The following is a 22,236-nucleotide window of genomic DNA, read 5'->3' on the forward strand; positions in this document are numbered from 1 at the left end:
TTTGCAGAGAACTAAGAGCTTTTGGTCTTCTATGAAAAGCTTAATAGAATTGGCTGAGAAAGAAAGAGTAAAGTAATATTTATAGTAAAAACTGTTACTGCTCCCTAGCTGGGTTTGATCTGTCACTTGAGCTCAGGGTGTACTCCTTTCGGTTGGGTGACTTTGCCAACATCTCTTTTCACATGTTTATGAAGCACAAGCACAAGGTTCAGTCATACTTTATTCTGATTCCATAAAAGCAACATCAAAGCATAATGCTTCATTTGACCGTCCTGTGCTGTAGTCGTTATGTCAGCTGTATCCGAGAACACATCGCTTCGTGGCAAGTCACCAGTCGTGAATCATCAAGAATGTCGTAAATGTGGACAAGCGGTCGAAGATAAGACTTTTACTGTATGATGAATGAAATTTTTTGAACTGTAGTTCATACATATTCCATGACATCCTCTGGCTCATACTCCAGCAGAGACCTAAACTGTTTGGATTATTAACTGCCATTGTGGCTGGACTTGTACACCTTTTACACCTTTATCTTACCAAGTAAAGACATCCAGGTCACACAAACCTTGTTCTAAATTGCACAGCTTTTGAAAGCCCTCTTGTCTGGGTTTGGGGGAGTGGGGGACCTCGCTCTCCAAGGAGGAAAGCTGTGTGAGCAGCCCATCTTCAAGAATTGTAAAGGCGTGTTTCTTCTTACTAATGTCAAATGTTACATATTCCTGAAAATAGAGTTCCATTTCTTGTCTTACCTCGGGCACTTGGATTTGAAAACATCAGCTATACTTTACCAAGCTGGCATTTCAAGTTTCAAGTCACAAATGAATTTCTCTCATGTGTATCATAAATCTCTGGGGCTTTATGGTCCTTTCTCAGAACTTCCATGATTTGAGGGTTTTATGCCATGACCATTCCAATTTGACGTATCTACAAATCACATATTAAGATGTGAGGGGACTGTAAAATTGGTGGTAAATCTGCCTGTCGGAGATGAGTGAATAACATAGGACCCATGGGAAATAAAGACATTAAACTGGGAATATATTTTTTTCCCTTGGGGAGAATCTTGGGTCCTAGAGAAATTAGCTCTGACACAATTGTTTCCTTCAGGGACTCTGATAAGTGTCTTTTCTCAATACTTATGCTCACCGGGTATCCAATAAACAGGAGATGTAGTGTGTTCGGGCTTTAAAAGTTCATAAAACTTTCACAGAAGAAAGTTAAAGCCACAAGGATTGTTAAATCAAGGCCAGATTTAGTCCCTTCAAAATGATTGCAAACCTCTTGCTTGCCTCAGCAGGAAAGAGGTTATTTCCATATTAAGCAATCAAGTACTCTTTTAATCAAGGTATCTTAAAATGGTAATTACTCAATCTTAATTATTTGTCAGCAACATATAATTTTTATTGATATTTTAATACTGTTTATTAGCACCATTAATAACCAAGCTATTTTGCTCTCTTCGGTACAGTTCTAGCAGCAAAGTCTACAGGCCTTTTGGGTAAATTAGTAATTTAGGAGCATGTTCTGGCCATATTCCTCGTGATCCGTCACTGACTCTGAAGGTATAGCAAAAACCAAGAGATAAACTTCCTGTTAAACTATAGGACCTGTAGAGCACTGTAAGACATTCCATGGTTCAGCCAGTGCTTCGATAAATTTTTTGTTCTAGTACCCCATAGCTTGTATCTGCAGACGCCGACGTTTAGCATGTGTTAATGAATCTTGTGTCTTCACAGCGTTTATTCAGGACACCAGTCTATCCTGATTCCTCCCTCGGAGCTGGAGACCAATCCCGCCCTGTGGCTTCTTGCCGTGAGTCAGTACAAAGTCAGAGACACTTTTTGTTCCTATTCGGTCATGGAGCTCTGTACTAAGGGACTCGGTTCGCAAACAGAGTCGCTGAAGGTGAGTGGTTCTGTCGTCCCGCACACCCTGTCGTCTGCACGGGGTGTTTCAGAGCCTTCCCCGCCGGGAACAGCCGCGCTCAGTGTCTGCAGCGGGGAGAAAATCATCAGAGGGCAAGGGCAGCTTCCACAGAACCCCTGTTATTCTCTGCCAAAGGCTACATACGAATATCAGTCGTTCTTTTTCAGATCACAAGGCTTTTAAACATCAAGGAAAGGTTTTTATTTACCTAGGCTTTCTGATCTGTGTTGCAGCCTGTGTTCATAGGCAAGTGTTGGAAAACAGAGGTGTAAATGTCCAAGAGGCCCAAGGAATATTATATTCTATATTATGTTTTATGAATTCCCTGATTATATGAAGTACCAGTTGGATTTTGGCCCCTGTAGTTAAATAATCACATACTTAAAAGTACTGTATTGTTCTAACTGGATTGTCCTCATTGTATGGGGAAAGGTACATATGTTATTTTTCTTTTCACCAGAATTAAAAGCCAGGTAGCCAGTTACATTTCTGAAATCATCTAGAATTTCTGGTATACAAATGGAATAAATTAGATCTTGGGATACTGATATTTATGATGTCTCCAGCCCCTACCATCCTCGCTTAATAATTTCCTAATCAGTTTTTCCACGGCTAGACACTACTTCCTCTTTGCTATTATTCACTGGCCTTCTGCATTGATATTGGGAAATAGCATTCCCTCTGCTTCAGAATTAGCATACCCATCTTTCCCTATGTGCTAACGCTGGGATGACAAGCAAGTGTGCCTGTTCTTCTACAGCTATTAGACTGTCATCTGGCCATCTGGCCTCCAGGAGAGATGGGAATTGTACTGGCACCTTAGCCTCTATTCCATTATTCCTCTTGAATCATACTACCTACATAATACACTTAAATACTGTTTTTCATTTAATCTCCCCGTTTGTGGCCTTTGTTACATTTTAACTTCTTTTTAGGCAAGGGGACTGGACCTTTCACGTGTTCGGACATGTGTGGTAGTGGCTGAAGAACGACCTCGGATAGCTCTTACTCAGTCATTTTCAAAATTATTTAAAGACCTTGGTCTCCATCCACGGGCTGTCAGCACATCACTTGGCTGTAGAGTTAACCTGGCAATATGTTTGCAGGTAAGATTTTTCACTCCTTAAGTGCGAAGTTCTTTTAAGAAAATTTCAGTAAGAAGCATTCATTATATTTCCTTTGGCTGCTTGGTTGTAGACATATTAAGAAAATGCATGTGGTACTTAATGTTCTTGCATATACAGGTAGTAAATTTCTGTTACTCTGTCAATTATTCATCCCTCTCATGTTGCAATCATAGCATTTATTCTACCCATGAATACAGTAATTCAGAAAAGAGCATAGTAGTGACAGAATGCGTAATCTGTACTCCAAAAATAGTATTTAGTCATGTAATGTAAAATCCAGTTTCCAAGTGCTTACTTTAGTATGTTACAAAATGGATTCCTTCTGTTTGTAAAATAATTCTAACCATTACTTAACTAGATAGATATTTTCTGCACACAGTTTATTGCTTACAATGGAAGATTATTTTGCTACATGTCTTTCATTCTGCTTTGATCCACTAATCAGAAGGAAGTACCCAGGGATAATACAGGATTTAACTTGCATTCTCCAGGAATCTTTATTGAGTCACGATGTTAAGGACAGATGGAGCATTGTAGCTGTCTGGTCTGAGTTTCTGAATAGCCTCTGGGTTTTCACCCAATGATAACTACACCAAGCAAATAGTTTTAGACTGATCTGCAGTATATTATCTTTCAGGACTTTGGGTGATGAAAGTTAACTTGGCTTTTTATAAGGTGTTCAATTTTTAATTAATTTTGCCTTATTTCTAGTTTAAATTTTCCTGACATTAGATTCAGCCATTTTTAAATTTTATTACATCTTTCTAACCTAGAATAAAGGATCTCATTTCTATCTTGACTTTAATACACATCTTAGTCTTTGATAAATAGATAAAGAACCTTAAGACATGCTTTCCTGATCTGTGTCTCATTTTTATGACTCCTGATCTCTTGCTGTCCTTCCAAATCTGGTATCATAACTTCATATATTCTTGCTGTAATAATGCCACAGGTGTCCTATTCAGATGTAATATGATTTCACACTTAATAATCTTTTTAAATAATACAAGAATCACCTTCTGCAGTGGCAGCTGCATTGGCTGGGAAGTTCAGTATCCATTTGATCACCTACTATGTCTCTAACCTCTCAAAGTCATTATCTCCCCAGTAGAACTTGCCTTTACTCTATATGCTGCATTCCACATTTCAAATCTGGCAGTTACCCCTAGCATACATTAAAGGATTTATCATGCATGTAACATGCAGAATTGCTTAGGTGTGGAAGCCAGAACAAATCTTCTCATTGACACTGCAAATAAGACATTTACTATTCTTTTCCAGATTGTAAATGTAAACTTTTTTTTTTTAATTTTATCAAAAAAGCATAACAAATACAGGTTATGGGCTCAGCACACACCAATATGTCTGTGTTTCTTTCTCCCTGTCTAGAGTCCTGAGTGATGAGATGGCAAAGGACAACTCAGAAAACATGTAAAAAATCTTTAGGCACTCCTGCCTGGGTCAGCCCAATTTGGAGAGTACCAGTTTAGGCCAGTTAGCAGGTGCAGGTTGGTTGGCCTTCCCAGTCAGCAACCCAGCCAAGCTTCAACACTTGGCTGTGAAGGGCACAGGAGGCAGCAAGGACTTTGCCTTCCCTTGAGTAGAATGGAAAAGCAGAGGAGAAAGAGACGAGGGGGCTACTTGGTAACAATCATTTTCTAAGTTGCTCCTGTGTCTTTAGCCATTTTGAAGTGGCGATGGGATGTCTTTTACAGAGGAGGGAAGGGAGGGATGCGATGGGACACCTTCATGGCCAACTGCTCCGACTTTCCTGACAGATCGGGATGGGGCCTATCAGCTCTCCCTGCAGCTGTGGTGAAGCTACTTCTGAAAAATCATTGAACTTCTCTGGCTTCTGGTCCATGGAGGGCCCAGACATGAAGGATGCTGTAGATAACAAGTTAGCTGCAGGAGTTTGCTTGCCCCTAATGAAAACTTGCATTTCAGGCTTGCAGTGAGCTCAGGACTGTTCGTCGTGCCTGCTTCACTTAAGAGATAAGTCATTTGTTCAGGACAAATAATAAAACCAGGGAATGACACTAAGCAGCAGTAAGGCAGGTTCAATGCCCAAGTATGGCTTGTTGGAAGTTATTTTGTACTGGACCTGCCTGGGATGGAGTTAACATTTTTCATAGCAGCCCATATGGAACTGTGTTTTGGATTTGTGACTGAATCAGTGTTGATAGCAGACCAGTGGTTTAGCTTTTGCTCAACAGTGCTGCACAGCATCAAGGCTTCCTCTGTTTCTCACTCTGCCCCCAGCAAGGAGGCTGGGGAACAGCAAGAGGCTGGGAGGGGACGCAGCCAGGAGAGCTGTCCCAAGCTGACCTGGGATCTCCCCGACCATATAATGTCATGCTCAGGGTTAAAAGAGAGGGGGTTGGTCTTCCAAAGTATCCATTGCTCAGAGACTCGCTGGGCATCGTTCTGCCTGTAGGAGGTGGTGAGTGATTGCTTTTGAGTCACTTGGGATTTTTTTCTCTTTCCTTCATTCATTAAGCTGTCTTCATCTTGACCCATGGGTTTTCTTGCTTTTGTTGTCCCTTGTCCCACTGGGAGGGGAGTGAGCGAGCGGCTGGGTGGGCACTTCACTGCTGTCTGGGTCACCCCACTGCAAACGTGCAGGAAAGCTGAACACAGTCAGAGAAGCTGGAGGTCCTCATCGTCATGGGGTTAGGCTGGATTTCTGCTTCATTCTGTATATCTGCCTTTCGATTGTGTTAAGTCCTTAGTTGAAATTTGCTTCTTAGATAGTTCTTTACAGAAATTCTTGAAAGAGTTATTGAATCAAAATGCGAAAGTGGATAACTCTCTGAAGGAATATTATTAATGATACTGACTATGAATTTAAGAACAGCACAGAACGAGGGCTTTGAGTGAGGTGATTAACAGCCTGGCTGATCACAGAGCTTAGCGTCAGGCTTCAGTGGGTTCTGCTGAGACGTTACACCTCAGTCTGCAGGACAAACTAAAAGCCATACACTGTCTAAAGAGCGATGTGGCTGGGATGAAAAAAAGCTATTTCGGAACAGGCTATATTTGGTAACGTTACCCTTCCAAGTGGAACGGTTTTTGAAGCATTTAAGCTGAGGATAGTTTGGCAAGTTTTAAAGGGGTTTGAAAAATTACTGAAGATGTTACTTACAAGCATACCCTGCAAAACGTGTAATTTTGATAGCAAATATAAAGATACAGGATTGCGTCCTTTGAAGCATCTGGTAGTAGACACTGCCAAAGACTGGACACTGAATTAGACTGAGTGCTCTTTCCAAACTGTCTGGAAGTTTATGGCTAGTGATATTCCAGCACAGCTTGTGTCCTATTCTATTTTCTAGGCTGAGGAACAGTATTAGTTTCAATTCTTGATCAACAATATTCCTGAAATTAACATTGTCTCCAATATGTCCCAGAAATGGGTCATGATTTCTGGATTTTTCACACTACATAAAAATACTTCTAAAGGTGTTTGAGTCAATAGCATCTGCCTTTGCTTTTTCTCTTCCAAGTTGTGGCATCCATGAGACCAGCGTGTCATTCGTGGAACACAATCTTCCACGGGGATAACTGTGATCCAGCCTATTCTATGGTCTTTCTAAAATATGTATCTACTAATCACCTTTCTAAATATATCTCAATATTCAGCGATTGACCCTTACCAGGGCTTGCTTCTCTATGGGCTGCTTCTAACACCACTTAAGTGTGATCTTCGATACCTTTTTCACTTCATTTCCATTTTTTGGGGGCAGCTCCAGCGGTTCCAAGGGAAAGGTATCCTGATTTTTCCAAAAATCTTTTACTATTGTTCCCCCCTCCAAAAAGGAGAGGGAGCGGTGTGTACATGTATGTGTGTGTGTATAAAAAATTCATAGCAGAATTTGACCTTTTGTTAAAGATCAGTTCAAAAAGGAAACCATTGTGATAATCCCTTTGGTACAGAAGAGCCTTAGTCTACCAAATTATCTTAATTTTAGGATTAAGATCACTGACAGACTGATGCATAGTCATATGTATTAATTTGCTCTCAAATTTAGAGCAAATTTACTATGTTTCTTTTGATGTAGTCATTTTGGACTAGATTTTTAGAGACATGCTTTTGAAAATTAATCTCTCCATCTTTAGGCACTTAAGTACCATTAATATGTGACCTTTTATGGCTGTATAGTCACAGATAATGGTCCAGGGATTTCTGAGATGAAAAGATTGTATCCAGTATATTTGAATTCTCATTAACTAACATCTTAGCATTCTCAAGAGGGAGAGAAAAATAGATATGAAAAGTAGCCCGCTTCTTACAACAGCACAGATGGTTCTCTAGGATTTATATAATTTCCATTTGAACACTTGAAATAAATATTTTCATTTTATTCAACCTACTACTTGATTTCAGTTGAGGCAAAACTTCTAGAAGTTGTTCGTTTTCCTTAGTTCACCCTGAAAATGTACTAACAACTCTGCCCAAGCTGGGGCAGCAGCTTTTGTGTCACCTCTTAAGTGAGACAGCAGGGTTAAGTGAGTTATCCCATATCCATCTCTAGTCGGTAGAATCAAATAAATACTTGAAGAGTGCGATTCATTCAGGCTGTCTCAGGTGCCCGTCTTGGGATGGGAGTCATCACCATCACCATCACCATCAGGAGATACTTCCTACCTCCTTGGTGGCTGAAGTTCTGTGCAATGGATCTTTCCCTCACTGTCTAGCAAAGGCAACTTTGTTAGTAAATGTCGGACTTAAAGTTAATGTTTCTTTTTACTGAGTGATAGATGATACTTCCTGAGGATCTTCCATATTAAAAGTAATAGGGGACTGCTGCAAAGAGTGCGATGGAGGCCATGCACTTTATCAGAGGGATGATTCACACTTAGCGCTGCAGTGCGGTGCTGGGTGAGCTCCCTCAGATTCTGTTTTCCCACCTTTGCTATGAGTCATGCCATGAAGTTCTTTTCACAGCTCCAGCGGCTCTGCTTGCATACGTGAGATTGTCAAGGGTGCATCAAAAATTCCATTTCTGAGCATCACTGGAGCAGAAGTAGACTCAGAGTAAACACTGCAGCCACATCCTTAGATAGCAAAACAAAAGCCAAAACAATTATTTTTCAATTCTTAGAACTTCTGATTGCCTAGTTCCTTACTATGGGGATGGGAGCAGGAGAGAGCAAGTAGCTTGGCTTTTGACTTCAGTGGAAATGAGGTACAGGCCGAGTGCTGGCACACGGTCATCCCTAATGCTGCCTTGCTGGGCTGGTCCCCCCCACAGTTGTGACCTGCGATGTTTTCCCAGCGAATAAAAGCCTGCAGAGGTTTGCATGGACCAGGAGTGGTTCACTGGTGGCATCCTGTGCATGGGCAGGACATTTACATAGTCCAAGAGAAGTGACTTACGATGTACCAGTTTTCAGACAGAAAATGAGGTTTGGCCCATTTTATCTCCTTGAACACTACCTAGCATGTCCCTAGGGATATCAGATCCAATAGAAGTCACGTTATTTCTTTTTGCCAGCATGAGAGATGTTCTCTATCCATCTCGCCAAATAAATGTGCACAGGCAAATTGAGTCAGTCTCTCTGGTCTTGGCTAAGACTCTGCTTCTTTTGAAACACTCTGAGTATCTCAGCTGCAGCTGGCCACAGAAGGACCATGCTGAGACTTCATTTGTTGTTTCTCAAACCCTTCATTAGTTAAAAGCCATGTGAGGCTCTGGTATTCTCAAAGTCCTCTCTGGACCTCCAGTATAGTCACAGGCAATGAATTATGTAACTGATGGATTTCAGCAATTCTCCTGCTTTTTTGCAGTGTTCATGGAATCACAGAATGTCAGGGATTGGAAGGGACCTTGAAAGATCATCCAGTCCAATCCCCCTGCCAGAGCAGGAACACCCAGATGAGGTTACACAGGAAGGTGTCCAGGTGGGTTTTGAATGTCTCCAGGGAAGGAGACTCCACAACCCCCCTGGGCAGCCTGTTCCAGGCTCAGTCACCCTCACTATGAAGAAGTTTCTTCTCATATTTAAGTGGAACCTGCTGTGTTACAGTTTGTATCCATTGCCCCTTATCTTATCATTGGTTGTCACCGAGAAGAGCCTGGCTCCATCCTTGTGACACTCACCCTTTACATCTTTATAGACATTAATGAGGTCACTCCTCAGTCTCATCCAAGCTAAAGAGCCCCAGCTCCCTCAGCCTTTCCTCATACAGGAGGTGCTCCACTCCCTTCATCATCTTTGTTGCCCTGCGCTGGACTCTCTCCAGCAGTTCCCTGTCCTTCCTGAACTGAGGGGCCCAGAACTGGACACAATATTCCAGGTGTGGTCTCACCAGGGCAGAGTAAAGGGGCAGGAGAACCTCTCTGACCTACTAACCACCCCCCTTCTAATCCACCCCAGGTACCATTGGCCTTCCTGGCCACAAGGGCACAGTGCTGGCTCATGGTCATCCTGCTGTTCCCAGGACCCCCAGGTCCCTTTCCCCTACACTGCTCTCTAACAGGTCATTCCTCAACTTATACTGGAACCTGGGGTTGTTCCTGCCCAGATTCAAGACTCTACAATTGCCCTTGTTATATTTCATTCAATTTTTCCCCACCCAACTCTCCAGCCTGTCCAGGTCTCTGGATGGCAGCACAGCTTCCAGTGTCAGCCACTCCTCCCAGCTTAGTGTCATCAGCAAACTTGCTGACAGTGCACTCTGTTCCCTCATCCAAGTCGTTGATGAATATATTGAACAGTACTGGTCCCAGTACCGACTCCACTGGATACAGGCCTCCGACTGGACTTCGCCTCACTGACCACGACTCTCTGGCTTCTTCCCTTCAGCCAGTTCACAGTCCAAACCTGGATCATTAGGAATATGATATTAGTAATATATGATATTAGTAATATCTCTACTTTGGGGCAACAATATAATAAGCAGATTCATTCTGGTTTTTTTAAATGCTCCATCTCGCCCCACACCCAAATTAAACCTGTTTTACGATGCAGCTGTGGCAGTTTCCTGTACCCTTTAACTTTGCTGGAATTCTTCAGGTTGATGAGAGGGATATGGACACCAGTGCTCTGAGAGCTGTTTGTATTCAGACACTGTGGGGCAAGTCCCACTGCACCAATCTGGTGTTCGCTGCTCCACGTGACATCAGTGACTTAGTACGAGTCACCACTGTGTGTTGTCTCTTGCTGTGTTATTGACTATGGTGGAGAACTGGTGGAGTTTTTTTGGCTTTTAATTTTACTGTTTATCATAGCAAATAGACTAAGAATGAATTCTTGAACTATGGAGTTACTCCATTTAGTTACAGTCTTCTCGTAATTAGGTTGTGCACAAACCCTTGATTTTACTTCAGTTTAGGAGCAAGTTAATCTTGATGAAACAAGGTGTAAGTATCTTTCTCCATTGTATACTAATTTTTTTTCCCAAAAAGAGAGCTTAGTTTTGATTTTCAGAGGGCATTGCTTACAAGCTTCTTTTAGTAGTGAAATGGCAGACCTGAAACTCCTGTCTCAATGGATGTGCACTAAAATAGCAGAGCCATAATGTTTACTGACGACTTCACCAAAAACAACAAAAAGATATCAGTATGCTAGACACATGTTTTCCACTAACAACATTGTCTGTAGTGTCCTAAAACCATTTAAGTCTGTTTGTCCAAGGTTAGCAGTCTACAGCTGTCTCTTCTGTTGCTCTACTAAAATGTTGACACCTCATTTTTTACTTTTTTTAACCTTTAATGGTATAATGGTTAATTTGTAAAATTCCTGTATTTGACATTGTTTTTCTTTTTATTTTACTCCCTGCTTTTTGCATTTTCCTCTTTTTTTTTTTTTCTCCCACCCTTCATTCCCATTTTTTTCTTATTATTTTCGTCTTGTGTTACCTTCTTTCCTTCTCTCCCTCATCCCTGCTATTCCTGCTGCTATAGCCTCACAGGCTGGGGAAGCTGGCCGAGCAGGTAGGGGATTTTCATGTTCCCTCAATACCCACCTATCAGCTTCCAACAGTGGGACAGACTAGAAATTGAGTCTGGAGATTTGGGGATTTTCAGATCCTTCTATGAAATTATAAACAAGTCCAGTACAGCTTTATCTGGATGCAGGTTTCATCAAATATTAGCTCTCTGTTATAACTATTTCATTCACACTGAAAATAACAAATACTATAGTGGTTGTCTTTGATTTTCAAACTTGACTGTTTCCATTATTTTATAAATCAATTCAGGTTTAGTTTTATTTTTAAATATAGCAAATTTTTGCTTGGTTTTGTTTTTTTGTTATTTTGTTTTTTCTTTTAACATCATTGCATATATTTCAAATGAGTTCTCCACTCAGCACTAGTCTGTTACACTGCTGAGTTTACTAGTAGAATAAAAATTGTGTCGTTAGTAGCTAGAGAGGATATTGTATCTTGTATTGTGTATAACAAGCTAAAGAGGCTAACATGCATGTGCAGTTCTCTTACTCTTTTTCTCCTCTGGTGGTGGGTCACTATCCGTATCTGTACAGTAAGTATCAATTGGTAGTGGTAACTCTTTTCTCCTTTAGATACAAAAATTATCTATTTGTGGAACTCCAACACAATTGTTAGTGCTCAACGAATTGTGTGGAACTACCAGCCAGCATTGCAGAAATGCAAAATGTAGCCCTAGACATTCCTGCTGTGAAGAGTTATACTCTGGAATATATCCCAAACAGGATAGAAACCACCGGGAGCTGATGTTGCCTGTTGTTTTGAGTAGTGAGCATCTAAATATCTGATAAAGGAGTTCCTGCACCTGTAGATTACCAGGGATAGGTGATTTTATATCCCAAAACGAACATTTTGAAAGTTCCAGTGTTCCAAAATGAAGTTGTGCCTTTCTTCTATCTTTCTGCTTAGCAGTGACGTGAGGTTTGCGGCAGAGAGCCCTAGACTAGGGCACTGAGAATTCACACCATGTGCAGTGGTGAGGAGTTTGAAGTCTCGGATAGGGGAAGATCATTGCAGATTACAAAACCACAGCAAAGCTGTGGGTGGAAAGGCCTAAAAGACTGCATCATCCCTGCATGAAAGGAAACTAAAATTAGTCTACTGCTTTTCCAGTAACTAAATATGGTGACATAAAGCAAAGATTTAAATTACGCAGTGGAAGAGTGGAAAGGAACAGAATAGTTGTTTACAGACCTTCAGTCCACATCGGTCCATGTCATGCGTGCTACCTTTACTATCTTTAGCTTCAAGTATGTTCTCTGTTGCATGTATGGAAGACTCTCAGTAAACCATGCTTCACGTTCCTGACCATGTGCTTCTGCCATTAAACTGTGTCTCCTCAGCAATTTCCGCCTTCCTTTATATTGCAAAACGTGTTTAACATTTTTTGTATCCATGTGCTGATTACTTGGCCTTTTGTAGCAAATAAAACCTATGTTGACACGTGTTTGATTAAGTAGTATGGCCGCTTGATGTTTTTCCCACCCCCAAGGTAACAAGTACCTGACGGTAGGTATGTTTTTCAGTGGCTCTTTCTGATTCTGTAAAGCTGAGCTTTGATGAATAGCTTAAATATAACTTGTCAATTGATTGGTGTAATTAGCAGTGAAATGAATGTTCAGTTATTTGGGGGGTAAAACTCTGTTTTTCCTTCCAGCCTTCAGGTTCTGATTAGCTGATGTTGTTGTTTACAGGGAACATCTGGACCAGATCCCACCACAGTGTATGTTGATATGAGGGCACTGAGGCATGACAGGTCGGAACCACCTTTTTCTTTTTTCTTTATTGCACACAATTAACAGAGTTTCTACCAAGAAAGCTACTTCAGCACACCTCACAGTCTCTGCAAATCTTTGTAATCCTCAGAAATAATTTGTGCTAACTCCTGCATAGTGACACAGACATTTTTATTAGTTGGTTCATTAATTTTACCATTGATAAAACGGAAGCATCTGACATCACCACAGTGACTAACGAGATTCCTGGCTTTTATTGCCTTCAGGATTTCATGACACCTGTATTCAGGTCCCTCGGCAATCGAGTCCTCTTGGGGCTCTTGGTGTTTCTCCTGGGTTGGTCAGTGGGGAGACCATGGTGGGGGATTGTTGCAATTCCTAGTCTGCAAGACTAGGAGGGAATGGATTATTGACTTCAACATTGTGAGCAACCACATTCTGTAACTCTGGGTATTTTCTGGTTCCATCTTTAATGTCAGATACATGTGCAAGAAGTGAGAACTAAAATTTGCCACTGGCAGTATTAAGGAGATGTCTGAAATCTTATGATTGGAGGGAAACTTGTGATTTTAGGTGTAATTTTAGAAAATAAACATGCATATTTATTTCATGTTTTTAATACTCTGGTCAAATCCTACCAGGTAGTCTGCTTACGAAATTTTAACAAACTAAAAAGTTTTCTGTTAACTCTGGGGAAGGTGAACATTTAATTGACAATGTTCAGCAGGCCTGGTTCCTTAAAAACATCGCTATCCAAACAGGGTTGGTTTTTGTTATTGGTTTTTGGTTGTTTGGGTTTTTTTGTTTGTTTATTTGGTTGGGATTTTTATTCTTTATCTTTCTTCCTTCTTAAAAGCTTAACAGAGAATTCATTCCCTTAGCTGAATACCAACTTTGGCTGTATCAGAGTGACTGGCTCAGCTTGCAGGGTGCAGACCGCAGGTCACTGCAGGCCCAAATTCTCCTCTGGATAGTTAAGTCAGATACAGATGTAGATATTTTCTTGTAGCACATGGAGGTTGGCAGGAGGAAGGAAGGAACTGCAGGATACTTGTCTCACCATTTCTTTATTCCTTTTGCACACATTACCAACAATAGTGCTTATGTTTGATGCGTTCTTTGGGATGCTACTGTCCTTCAAGGTAACTTTCTTTGACCTATAATTGACCTTTAAGGTACCTTTCTTTCAGTACTGATGAGGAGGGAAGCTTACTTGGCTAACTTTGGAAACCAAATGTTTCTTTTTTAGTAGACACTGTAAGCTGAGACTTATTTACCCATAGCGTTTGCTCTAATCTCAGCTCTCTAAAATGGTTGAACACAATGTAGGTAGATATGTGCGAGCATCATTCAAGTGCAGGAGAAAGAGCTGATGAATCATTAAAAATAAAATTGTAGTTATAGAGGGGAAAGAAAAAAAGCAAATGTAGATTAATTCCTTATTTGGAATTATTTTTTCTGAGAGGAGAAAGAAATTTATAGAATATTCATTGGAAGGCAAGTATATAGAAGCAAATATATCTAGAAAGAAAACAAAACATTTGCAGTTAATAAAAATTATAAACATAAAAAAACAATTGTATATATTTGTACAGAGGAAATTAGATTTACTGTTCATAAAAGCTGCATAATCCATGGGTATACTGTTTCCCTGCCTTAGAATATCATTGAGAAGTAGGCATCATTACTGAGATCGGATTTGGCAGTGTATTAATTTATATTTAGTCACTAGTTCTACGGAACATGAAAGATGGTCTTTAGAGTTGGCTTCTCAGATTGTGGTAATGCAGATTTTAATTTGATAGATTAAAGCTGTGCCTCATTTACTCAATCCTGTGGAATTTAGAGTTAGATTCATGGGTCATAAATTAGGGGAGAAAACAACTTTATTTGACATAGTCTCTTCACACTTGCTGTTTCTAATGATTTCAGTGGGACTGAATGTCACTATTGCTTAACGATGACTGAAAGACTGCTGTACGTAGATGTGAGGCTGTAGAGTAACAACCCAATTGAGCCTTTGCAGGTCAGCCAGTCCTCCAACAAGATGAAAAATTTACACTATACACTTAATGTGAGAAATTTTTCTTTAAATTTATATTTTAGAAGATACTTTCTAGAATTTGAAAAAGGCTGATTTTTTTTTTTCTTGGCATAACACTTTCTGGTTGCTGCAAAAAGCAGCTGTGGTTAACCTTTTGAGATCATTCAAATCCTGTTCACTTCTATAAAAATTAATCAAGAGTTTGAAAACAACTGTTTCAAGCTCATCTGGTAACTATGTGTTCGCACACTTCACAGCTTATGAAAATGTTGTGGTTTGGTAGGAGTTTAGATCAAAATAATGGTGCGATGTACAATCTGCATAGAGGTCTAGGGGTGGTCAGTCAACCAGACAAGACATTTCCTCCCAGCTCCCACTGGGTTTGGATGATTTGCTTTTTATGTCAGGTCGGAGGTTCTCAAGCACTTTTTTGTGTGTGTTTGAGCCACCAGCCCACTGGTTCAGCTCCTGGGAGCTCCCACAGCTGCCGGCCGAGGGCGATGCCTGGGACTGGGCTCACCTGGAGCTCCAGGGAGCTTGTGCCAAGGGATGCAACCACTCAGTCAGTGTCTGGCACCAGTTCTGATACTGGAAGAAGGCGTGATTGCCCAGCTGAGAGCACCTAGTGCAGTTGTAGATGCTACATCTACCCCAGCAGGTCCTCCAATAGAGCCCATGTTGGATTTGCTGGCACTCACGAGATGTCCCAGGCACCCCGTGCTGCCTCAGGTGGCACCAGGCACCTCTTTTGGGAAACTGAGTAACATCCTCATAGCCAGAGCATACAGCTCTGGCTTGTTCTCAGTGACAATATATCGGTATTGTTGTATTCAGTATCATCAAAGGAGGCTGAGGGGAGACGTTATCTCTGTCTACAACTATGTGAAAGGAGCTTGTAGCATGGTGGGGGTTGATCTCTTCTCCCAAGAGACAAGTGATAGGACAAGAGGAAATAGCCTCAAGTTGCGCCAGGGGAGGTTCAGATTGGATATTAGGAACAATTTCTCCATGGAGAGGATTGTCAGGCATTGGAACAGGCTGCCCAGGGCAGTGGTGGAGTCACCATCCCTGCAGGTGTTTAAAAGGTGGTTAGACAACATTCTTAGGGACATGGTTTAGTGCTAGAGTTGGGTTATTGTTGGACTCAATGATCCTGAGGGTCTCTTCCAACCAAAATGATTCTATGATTCTATATTGATTATCTAAAAATCAGAGCGTCTGCAGGCTGGCCAAGAAAGAACGAGCAAAGACAGGCAGAGCCCACCTGGGCTGTTTGATTAAAAAAGCCAGGAGAAGACTCCTGAGTTAGACCCAAATGGCTGATAATGCCCCTGCACTGCAGTGCTATGCGGTTTAGAGAGGTTAACTCAGATCCAAAAGGCAAAAGAGGTGGATTATTAGTGGCCATGCAGGAGCTGGCACGGCTGGTCCTGGTACAGGACTTTGCAACTCAGGTCCTGTGAAGGTGCCCGCAGGCACCTGTGGGAGGGCAGAGGCAGCACAGCCCCGGGCATGAGCACCCTGGCCAGTCTCTGCTGATGCCTCTGGGAAAACAACTTTATCCCCTCTGCTCCACCTCAAACAAACAAACAAACAAACAAACAAAATACATATATTCTCGTCTCACCATCTAAACGGCTGGTTTTCAGATCACTCCATCATCACTTCAGAACAGTCATGTTCTCCTCAGAAAGCTTTTTCAGGTGGTTAAGCACAAGACACCTAAATATGCTAAAAGTTGAGAAGTGCTTGGAAGAATGAAAAGAGAGGGATCCTTTTCTCATCATATCAAAACACCATATATTTGAAAGATCTTGGCTTTTATAACACTTAGATGCTTTAGCAGTAAAGATGTAAATTTAAAGCCCAAGCATTCCTTTTATCCAGGATGTTCTGAAACAATATCTACGTGTCTTTATAAAATTTAAAATGTCTAACAGAAAATACTTATCTGAGATTAGCATAATAATTTCACAGCCTTCTCATGCTTAACAGCAGCTTAGTTCTTGGTAGAAAAATTATTTATTGGCAAAATGAGCCACTTCATCAAACTGAGAGTAAACCTCATGTGCATTCCAAAATAGATCTTCCCTTCACATAGACAAGGCGAAAATTAAATTTTCTTTAGGAGGTCAGGCTGGATTTTCAAATGTTTCAATATATATGCAAATATTCTAAATTTTTTTTTAATAATTATCCAAAACTCTTTTCAAAATGTTACTTTTTTAACCTGATATTTTTAATTTTGAAATTACCTTAAATTTGAAACTCATCTGGTATGAATAAAATATTAAATATGAAAAACGTTGAATTGGAATATTTTGACTTCTTTAAATTTTTTGCCCAAATTTCTAATGTAAGAATTTTTTTCCTGCATTTCTGTATCTTTCATATTTAAAAGATTGTATAGAGGATTTCCTCAGAAGTTTTAATTAGTGAGCTGAAGGATCCATCGGGTGATGGCTGAGGGAGATCATTGATCTTCTTCTAAAGTCGAAGCTTCCTGCAAATCCTGGAAAGATGAACATCCCCCTGCATCCTTATATTCTATGTATAGCAAAACCTTATCGATAAAGAAAAAAAGCTTATGAAAATCACTGTTCTACCCGAAATGGAGCAAGGGAAGATCTACTTCAGTGTTGGAGTTTATTTTAAAAGGACCAAAAAGGAAAAGGAAACAAATGCATTGCCATGCACGTGTAACCCCAACAGCAGGTTAAAATGTCACCAGTGTTCTTGTTCAGGAGAAGGTGGGGACAACTTAGTGGCTCTGGTGGAGTGAAGACTTGTAGGAGGGAGAGCCACTCATCAGGTCACATTCCTGTTGATGAAGATTTTGATATTATTGTTTTGCATGCGCTTGTAATACAGTTTCTCCTTTTTTGACACCATCTGATTATTGAACTGCATCCACATTTTGTACCAAACCAGGCAAGAATGAAGACTTTCAAGCAGTGTTAGTGAACACTGTTCTCAATTTCATTTGATACCAACTCAAGTTTCATGTACGCAGGTGTCCTTACCCCTCATATCCTTTTGATCCTGTCTTTAAATTCCATTTTTCCCTTTGGTGAAATAATGGGTGCGTTAAATGCTCATTTAAATTGTTTAATTTAATCTAGTTAAGTCTTTATTTTTTCAGTAGCGTTACAAAAATGGAGAATTTAATTTATTAAACCTTTTTGTGGTTTACCTTTTTGAGCTCCATGTGACGGTGAGCTGCTTGGACAGTGGTCACAGACATGGTGAGGCAGGTGGCACCAAAGAGGGAGCCAAATCCCGATGTAGGATATGCCAAATACATTAGAAGCCAAAAGATACATTTGGTTTCAAGTTACTAATTTTTTTAGTCTGACGGTCAATCGATGTGTGGCTTGTGGTATCCATAGTTTCTCATTGAAATACTCCCACTCCATCATTAGAACAATTATTTTAATCTGATTAACCTTGGTATTTATTAAACAAGCAGTTTGTGAAGCTGTACAGATAAGTGTCTTCTTTTCATATGTGGTCACTGGCATCTTCTTGGAGTGATAAAAATTAGTGTATCTCTTAAAAAGAAGTATACTTATGTCATTACCAGACTCGATTTCTTAGGAAGTCATTTGTATGTTGTGCTAAATCTTATTTTTTGTTTGGGACTTTCGGGGTCTTCAGAGATCTCTGAACTTCATCAGACTTGCTCAGACATTGTCTGCTTGACAAAGGTGATTTCAGGGGGTGGGAATTCTGAATATCATTCCCTAAGCAAAGAGGGGAACAGTTGTAGCATTTCAAAGATATGTGAAAACAGTTACTTGGGAATTATTTTTATGGGTCGCTTATATGCTGAGCCCAGTTACAAATGCAGGCTCTGTCAAAAAGAATCAGTTAAGGCTTTGGCTTCATTTTAATATATTCCAGCATTTCAGACTTCATGCAGGGGAAAAAAATAGCCTTTTATTCTGGCTGTCAATTGTTTTTCCTTCTCCTCCATATTTTACGGAAACTTTCACGTTGTGTATACATTGTTTTGGGTAATACCAAGCAACAAAGCCACAGGAGCTTTGTTTGTAATTCTCAAAGACTTCTACTCCATCTACCTTGAAAAATACTCTTATTATAGGGTTACCAGACAAAAGAACTACTTAGCTAAATTATGACCTAAGCTGTAACCGCAGCAGTGCTCTGTGTCGCAGTCATGGCGTGGAGAATAACCATTTTATAGTCACGTAGCAGGGAAAAGGGATGGGGGGGAAATATGTCAGAGGGAGACACGCTAATGCCAAGTGACAGTAAAATAGTTACCTTTGTGAAACTTTAATTGATTAATCATACTTGAAAGCCATTTGCCAATGGCAGCGAAAGAGAAACTTGGAAGCGCGCTCGCTGCGCGCCGGGGAGCGGAGCTTTCCCCAGCTCTTGCAATGGCTCAGCGCACAGAGCCCAGGCGCGGCCTACAGAAAACCCCAGTCCTTGATCTGTCACTCTGTGTGGGGTCCAAAGGGGTAGTCACAATCCTTTATTGCCCTCTTGGACGGCCAGCCACCTTTTCCCTTGCGGTGAGATTCAGTAGGTGAAGTGTGTGGAGTACTTTGAGGTTTGAAGTGCTATATACCTGGTGAACTGTTCAAAACATAAGACGTGACGAGTCGTTGGCCTCAGAACGCCACCAGTGCGCTGTACGCAATAAGCTCATGTGCAAATCGAATTGTCAGGTACTGGCAGCAGAGCCATTCTCGTCATCCGAGCTCCGAGGATCTTCTCACGTGGGTGACTCCAATTCCTGGTTTCACACGTCACCCGTGTTTTCTGGTTTTGGATTGTCTGTTGCTTTAGCTGTTTGGTTTTTTTTGTGTTGTCATAGAAGCAGGTTTTTCATGGAAAAATGAAAATACTTTTACCCCTGTGAAGTCAGTGGAAGAGGTAACTCAGTTGAAAGGAGGAGGGGTTGAGGTCTTTAAAATGAAACCTGAGTCTCTCAAAGTTTTCAGTATGATAAGTAGCGATGCAGTATGATTTTGAGGAGTCTTTGTAGAAATTCTGGCTTTTACGCATTTTGCCTATTAACTTTCAGAATCCCATTAGTGAGTTTAAGCTGTCTGTCATGGTACTGACAAAACCCTCCTCGTTCTTTGTGATTTTGCTCAGGAAGTGCAGCCTTGGCCTTTTAGCATTGTGTTTTCTTTCTGCCATGCAAACGCTGCTGTCTCAAAAATCCCCTTGGTGCTGCTTCTGATGTATGGGAAACAAATCTCCCAGAAAGAAAAGTTAATTTGGGCTGATAAGCATCATATCAACGCTTCAGATTCTGACTTCAAGAAGTCCCCGTCTGTCCAGACAGGAGGAAAAGTTCTCTTGCCAATCCTGCATCTGGGATGAACCAAGAGACTTGTTCAACCTCTGTGCGCTGGATGGTCGGTGATCAGGAATAAAGCCGATGACCTGGGAAGCTGAAGAAGAGCAAATACGGTCCAAGGAATTGCACTGTTTACGTGTTGAGGATCCAGAGTTATAACAAAATTTGTAAATGGACCTATTTCGAGACTTTAGAAAGATGCTTCATGTTTCCAAGCATAAAGCAACTTGTGTTGCAGAGCAGGAGAACGGGAGAAACATCCAGTAACTTTCAAATGGGAAGTCACCCCATCTTGTCCCAATCAGGCTGAGCTGTGTGACTAAACCAGGGGGATGGGAGCCCTGCAAGCCATTTCTGTGCTTTCTAAGGCAAGATTACTGCCTCTTGAGGTATTTCCTCCCTTGAAAAAAGTCTTATTTATTCCTTGATAAAGTCATCTTCAAGGGATCAGAATGTTATGATTTTAGTCGAACAGGACAATAAGAGTTGGCTCTACATGTGGTTTGAAAGAGGATGTGGTTTAGCATTCTTTGACTACAAATCACAAAATTCCAGTTATATTTCCCTGGAGGGCTTAGGGGAAAGAGAATACTGTCGTGTACCAAGTAAGATAAAGGGAAAACAACAAGGCGTAGCTTTCTAGGAAGGTAGGTGTACTGCAGTTGTACATTTGTGTAATAGTTTGTAAATGCCATTTGCATGTGATTCTTCAAGCATGAGTGGAAGAACTACAAACCTGCAGACTGGTTTTCAATTCCCCAGTAATATTCCAGCTTATTAATGTGTTCTTGAAGAATGTCTGATGCTGCTAAAAAAAGGGGCATTTCCCATCTCAGAGTATACTGAGCTTCATTGGTGTTACAGGTTCCTTCTCCTTCGATCAGAAGCTGGGAATTGATAAAGCAAGCTGACCGTTCACATTTCTGAGGAAGATTTATTAAAAATTCTTCCTTTTTTGTCCTTAGAAGCCATACCTCTTTCTTTCTCCCTGAGTTTGCCATTAGTCTAACCATACAGATACAGGAATGTCTTCAAAAATTGAAATTTTGTTCATCCATTTTCTTTACAGTTAAAATGTTTTATGTATTTGATTTTTACAGATAGTGTATTCTGAAGCACAGTTTGCCTTGTTTCCCTCATTTTGGTACATACTAGTAACAGAGCACTGAGCAGTGGTTCTTTAAAAATGCCAAGAGTGATGAACACAGTGTGCATTTACCATTTCAGTGTGGAGGAAAATGTGCTGCTTTCCAGTGCTGCTACCTTGGAGTGCATTTCACAATAGAGACGCCTGCTTTGGAAGGAAAAATACTTAATGAGGACATGTAAAACATGTAAAACCTGGAGCGAACCTTTGCAGCTTCTGCAGACCTGGCCACAGAGATGGAGCTTCCCAGGGGCTTTCCACCCCTCTTTCCTTTCCCCTCTTCTCTTGCCAGCCTCTGTGGGAGGACAGGGCCTTTGCTGTCCCACACGCTGACAGGGTTTTGTGACAAATAATTCAGTGGAGGGTGCTGTGCTGGCGGTTACCCCTGGGAAATGGGCTCTGTCACCTTTGGAACCCACTCCAGCTTTGCTAGCCCCAGGGTAGACTGAATGGTTAGGATTGGGAAGGAGAACTCTGAGAAAAAGTAAAAACATCCTATATTTATATAAGATTCTGTCACTAACTCGGTTAGAGATGTAATATCCTCTTACATGATTCTTTTCAATAGCCCTTAATATGTCACTTCAAGCCTCATGTAACCTTCTTAATATCGCAGATACTGGAAGTGTCTGTTTACAGAAGATGAGCTTACTTCTGCGAGAAGTCTCGTGATGCTCAGCCGTGGTTCCCCATAAGTCTTCTGTGAAAAGGACAGTCCCTTCTCAGTGCCGTCAGGTGTACAAGGCGCTGCTGCTCATGGCACCGTGACCTTTTCTCCAGAGCGATAATCTGCACTTTTAATTCAACTGAAAAAATAGCTCTGTGTGCTGAAGTTTTGCAGGCACAGGAAACGTCCCTGGTGGTTGTTCAGGAGAGGGAACTTCTGCAAGTTCTTCCCCAAAAATGCAGGTGGTGTGAATTTTGAAGTTTGTAGCAAGATAAGGGGGAAGGTGAAAGAATGACC

The 22,236-nt window shown here is 41.0% G+C and overlaps 1 protein-coding gene across 9 annotated transcripts in view; it reads left to right on the forward strand.

The window, feature by feature from the left end:
* Nucleotides 1-22,236, forward strand: part of DIP2C (disco interacting protein 2 homolog C) — a 326,391-nt gene that overhangs the window by 284,443 nt on the left and 19,712 nt on the right. For 6 of the 9 annotated variants that reach the window (XM_082043979.1, XM_082043981.1, XM_082043980.1 and 3 more), the window contains 4 exons: nt 1,737-1,905; nt 2,862-3,032; nt 10,964-10,993; nt 12,702-12,763. In XM_082043979.1, the coding sequence (XP_081900105.1) occupies nt 1,737-1,905; nt 2,862-3,032; nt 10,964-10,993; nt 12,702-12,763 (432 nt within the window). The remainder of the gene's footprint in view (nt 1-1,736; nt 1,906-2,861; nt 3,033-10,963; nt 10,994-12,701; nt 12,764-22,236) is intronic. The other 3 variants (XM_082043982.1, XM_082043987.1, XM_082043986.1) reach the window with 1 other exon arrangement.

This window comes from Streptopelia decaocto (genome assembly GCF_964273445.1).
Source record: "Streptopelia decaocto genome assembly, chromosome: 2".
Classification (NCBI taxonomy): Eukaryota; Metazoa; Chordata; class Aves; order Columbiformes; family Columbidae; genus Streptopelia; species Streptopelia decaocto.